Source organism: Sinocyclocheilus rhinocerous, unplaced genomic scaffold, assembly GCF_001515625.1.
Source record: "Sinocyclocheilus rhinocerous isolate Xijiao unplaced genomic scaffold, SAMN03320098_v1.1 scaffold116, whole genome shotgun sequence".
NCBI lineage: Eukaryota > Metazoa > Chordata > Actinopteri > Cypriniformes > Cyprinidae > Sinocyclocheilus > Sinocyclocheilus rhinocerous.
Window position 1 is genome coordinate 369,365 of NW_015649590.1, and position 5,004 is coordinate 374,368.

Sequence of the window (5,004 nt, forward strand, 5' to 3'; positions counted from 1 at the left end):
TTTTTTTTTTTTAGTAAGTTGCACATTTTTTAAATGTATATTTAAAATAAAAATAAATATTGCATAGTTGTGTCAACATGCTAAAGATGCTGAATTAAAATGCATGTGTCACCTTCGGGAGGCTGGGCTTGGTCTTGCAGTTCTTGTTTCTCCTTCAGAAACAGAGAAAGTTTGAGACAGAATGAATACGAGTCAGAATCAGAGCTGAAGTGTGCGGCTGGGGTTCAGACTCACATCAGGATGCCCTGCGCTCGCTCCAGCAGCTTATTATTCACCGAGTTCACGAAGATGCCCTCCTCCTGGTGAGACGGGACGCGCTCGCACCTCCTGACACAGACGGAGACACGCATGCCTTACACTTACAGCAGAAACACCTGCTTTTGTGTTTTACGCTTGAACTGACCGCGGGGTTCGCAAGCTGACCAAAACCTAGTTATTCATTAAAGCATACAAATACATATTTATTTATTTATTTAAATTAAATAGCAAATAAAATACTTAATAAAGATGGAATAATTTATTATATAAATATAATTATTTTCTACATTAAAAAATGTATTATACATATTTTAAAAGTAAATTTAGATATTTAAAAAAAAAATGTTTAATGAATATTTTTAATAAACTATCTATCTATTGAATTATTATAATTATTAATAAATATTGAACATTAACATTTTTCCTGATGTCATTTCATAAAATCAATTAGCCGCTTAAAGTTGTGCATTTCAGTGACTTTACCATGTTTTGTTTTTAAATTGTGGTAAAATCTAAAATTTTATCTACAATACCGCAATCACAAATTTCTGTGTTTTAATTGCTTTTCTGCTATAATTAAAAGTTATTAGTAAATACATTTAAAAAAAAATCTTTTTAATAAACAATTTAGATATTTTAAAACTTAATTTTATGTTTTTTTTTAATTTATGTAATTAAAACAATTAATATTCAATTTTTGATAAATAATTTTAATAAATACATACATTTTAATTTGTTTTAAATGATGCTGACATTTTTTTTTTTAGCTATAAAACAATCACAAATTGTGGTGCTGTATTTGTTTACCTGCTATAATAAAATTCATTAGTAAAATCAATAATACAATTTAGTTATTTATAAAGCTATTATTTAAATGATTATTTAATAAACATCACATTTTCATTTTTGGGCGAACTATCCCTTTAAATGATGGAAATATGAAGTGAATGTTTGAGGGGTTTGTACCTGCTCATGTTCTCGCGGAGCGTGTTTGTTCCCTGCAGGTCTGATAGTGGAGTGCGTGGACTCCTCCGGCTGATGCTGGAATCTGACAGACAGAGAGGAACACAAACAACTGAGATCATTCAGATAAACCAGTCACACATGATCCAAACTGAAATTACTGCAATGAGACCAAATTAAAGCCTGTTTACACAAATATCCTGGAAGTCAAACAATAACCTCATCATTAACAGAACCATAACAAAAACTCTTTATGATGATGTCAGATCGTTCTGATGGATTTTTGGGGAGATCATTTAGTAATTTTTATTGTTGAAGATTCATTTGCTGTGACGTTCCAACAGTTTTTATTTTTATATTTTACGTTTTAATGTTTAAATTTATAGTTTAGTATTTTTTTGTAGTTTTTTTATTTTAAATTTTTAAATTTTACGTTTTCATTATAATTTCAAAGTTTTAGCAATTTTGTTGTGTTTTTGTACTTATTATTATTTAAATTTTTATATTTTCTGTTTTTATCATAATATCAGTTTAAGTTTTAGTAACTTCATTGTTTTATGTAAAAAAAAAATTGATATTTTCTGTTTTCATTATAACGTCAAAGTTTTAGTAATTTTTGTTTACATTTTTTTTTACATTTTTTATAGTTTCCATTTTAATGTTAGCCAAAGTTTTAGTAATTTTTATTAGTTTATAGATATAAATCTTTTAATAAATTAAGACATTATTTTGATAAATACATTGACAAATTAATATTTACTGAATTTATTCAGTAAATAAACATTGTATTTTTTCATGCTGTAGTTTCATAAAGTCAATAAGCTACATTACAATGTCTTTACCATGTTTGGTTTTTAACATTATGGTAAAATTTTAGTTTGCCTGCATGTGACCACGTTATGACATTTTTAAATAATAACGTAAAATTTCAGAGGGACAACAGAGTTTGGGAAATATCTTTTATTTCAGTTTATTTTTAGTTATTTTAGAACATCAAGTTAATCAAGTTTTTTTTTTTTCAGTTAATATTTATTTTATTTCAAGTAACAAATATTTTTGTCATCTTACTGTATTTGTCATCTTTGCATCGCTGCAGGATCTCAAGGCTCCGCTGGTGAACAGGATGATGCAGGAAACTGAAGCTGTCCACACTTTTCTGATTCTGAACCGGACCATCAGAGCCTGGAGAGAGAGAGAGAGAGAGAGAGAGACATAGAGAGACATAGAGAGAGAGAGAGAGAGAGAGAGAGTGAGTAATGTGTCTCATGAATGTTTTAGTGTCGTCGTCTGCAGTTGTTGTTCTCGCTGGTCGAGTGATTCTGCAACAACAAACACTTTAATAAAACAACAAAGCACATGTTCACAAACGCATGTGATAAACTATCACAACTGTGTCCGCGAACATCTGACGACAACATATAATATGCTATAGAAATAGCTGAGCTGCAAATAAAAAAGTGATTATTTATATTTTAAAATGCTTACTTGTATGTTATAAATAAATAAGGTACATGAAAATGTTTATGTATATTTTCAGAAAGTAAATAATAAACAGTAAATACCTGTGGTTATATTTTATTGTTTATTGTATATATATTAAAAAAATTAACAGGGAAACTGCCGCAAATAATGTAAAAAAAATAATGTATTAAAAATATATATAAATTAAGCAAATTGTATGTTTTTGTGTAAATTTACCTTTTTAAATGTTACATTACACACTGATTTTTTTTTAAATGTTTAAATTTTTTTTAAAAATTATAAATGTATAGATACATTATTATTTTTTATTATTTGTAATGTTTTTAATTATTTACAATTTATATAATTGTACTATTTATAAAAGAATTATTTTTATTATTATTATTAATAATAATAACCTTCTATTTTTATTGTCATTGCTTGCAAACAACAACAGCAAAAAAAAAAAAAACATTACATTAAAATTACATTTAATTTAAAACGAAGCATTGTGAATGAAATCACAGGGATGCTAAGTGTGTCAGCATCTAAAACGCATTGTTTCCAGTCTGCTGTTCTTCTGTCTTCATGCATGCATATTTTAATGTCACGAGAGCGTTTGCATCGTCTCCATGGCGATAACTAATAGAGAAGTGTTGCATCATGGGTAGTTAATTCTTGCGCATGTGATTGTGAGAAGCGTTTGTGAGTGTTTGAGTCTCACAGCTGCATGACAGGATCTGGTTTATAATGACACTGTTTCTCACCGCTCGTCGTCGTCGTCTTCTCCTTGTGCCGTTTCCCAGCTTCTCTGAAGGCGACGAGCGCTCGGAAATAGGCGCGGATCACGGCCCAGCGGAAGGTGGCCACCGGATCGATTCCCATCAGGCCGCAGATGAAAGCGTTTTGGCTGCTCTTCAGCAGAGCCACGATATCCGGACGCATGTGATCCGTGTTCTTCTCCCTGAAGTCCTGCAGACACAACAGACATGTCATAGACAGCACATGCATGCATACTTTATATATACAGTGCCCCCCACTGATATTGGCACCCTTGGTAAATATGAGCAAAGGCGGCTGAGAGAATAAATCTGCATTGTTTATCTTTTTGATCTTTCATTAAAAAAAAAATCACAAAATTCTAAACTTTCATTTGAAGTAAAACAATTGAAAGTGGGGGGAAACTCACATTACGAAATAAATGTTTTTCTCCAATGCATGTTGGCTACCATTATTAGCACCCCTAGAAATTCTTATGAGTAAAATGTCTCTGAAGTATATTCATTCATATTTACATTTTGTAGCACACCAGGGTGACTGAAGTTATTTATTTTCACAGCCACCTTTGCTCATATTTACCAAGGGTGCCAATATTAGTGGGCGGCACTGTATAAAAGTAGTATGCTATTTCAAACCAGGGTTAGCTTTTTGTCACTAGAAATAAAATAAAATATAAGCTTAAACATATTTTATTTCAGTTAGTTGACTACGTACACTAGGGACTAGGTAGAGTTGCCACATTTGTCCTTTTCATTTTGTTAAACTTGAAATAAAAATGAATAAAATGATATAGACATTTATAAAAAAAAAAGACAAAAGCACAACGGTACTAAAACTTTAACTACAGTTAAAATGAAAACAAAAAATATAAAAATAAAATCTAATTCATAATATTAACAAAAACTATATTTTAAACTAAGCAACATTTGCCATTTTCATTTGTTTAACTTGATGCAATAAAATCACAAACTGAAATAAAACATAATAAAATATAACAATAATAATAAAATGAAACAAAAATAAATATACTGAAAAAATACTACTAAAACTTACAAAAACTCACGACAAAATAACTAAAACATCAGATAAAATTAAAACAGAAAATCTAAATATAAAAACGAATTAAAAATATCATTAAAAACTGCAGTACTATCTCAAGGATACTGTCACGGTTGCCTTCTGGGACAAGACGAAGAACGAGGAAATAAGGATAAACTCAAAACTACAGTCTTTAATAAACAATCTAAAAGGGAAACACAAGGCAGGGCGAGACTCACATGAAGCACAACTTCGACGTATAATACCCGACCAACTCAGATAACACCGACAGGAACTTAAAAGGGTTAGTTCGCCCAAAAATGAAAATTAGGCTGTTTTACTCACCCCAGAGCCATCCTTGGTGTATATGACTTTCTTCTTTCAGACGAATCCAGTCGGAGTTATATAAAAAATTGTCTTTGATCTTTCAAGCTGTTTAATGCCACTCAGCGGGTGTTGCCCGCTGAACACAGAAGCAGTTCCGGGCGGATGACGTATGAGGTC

General features: G+C 30.5%; 1 protein-coding gene across 1 annotated transcript in view; it reads right to left on the bottom strand.

Moving 5' to 3' along the window:
• myo9ab (myosin IXAb) overlaps positions 1–3,710 on the bottom strand; it is an 18,356-nt gene extending 14,646 nt beyond the window's left edge. Inside the window, exons 1-5 of the mRNA XM_016515722.1 lie at positions 3,450–3,710; positions 2,290–2,403; positions 1,225–1,306; positions 235–327; positions 113–152 (exon numbers count right to left, since the gene is read on the bottom strand). Coding sequence (XP_016371208.1) covers positions 113–152; positions 235–327; positions 1,225–1,306; positions 2,290–2,403; positions 3,450–3,693 — 573 coding nt within the window. The 5' untranslated portion in view covers positions 3,694–3,710. The remainder of the gene's footprint in view (positions 1–112; positions 153–234; positions 328–1,224; positions 1,307–2,289; positions 2,404–3,449) is intronic.
• Positions 3,711–5,004: the final 1,294 nt, after the last annotated feature.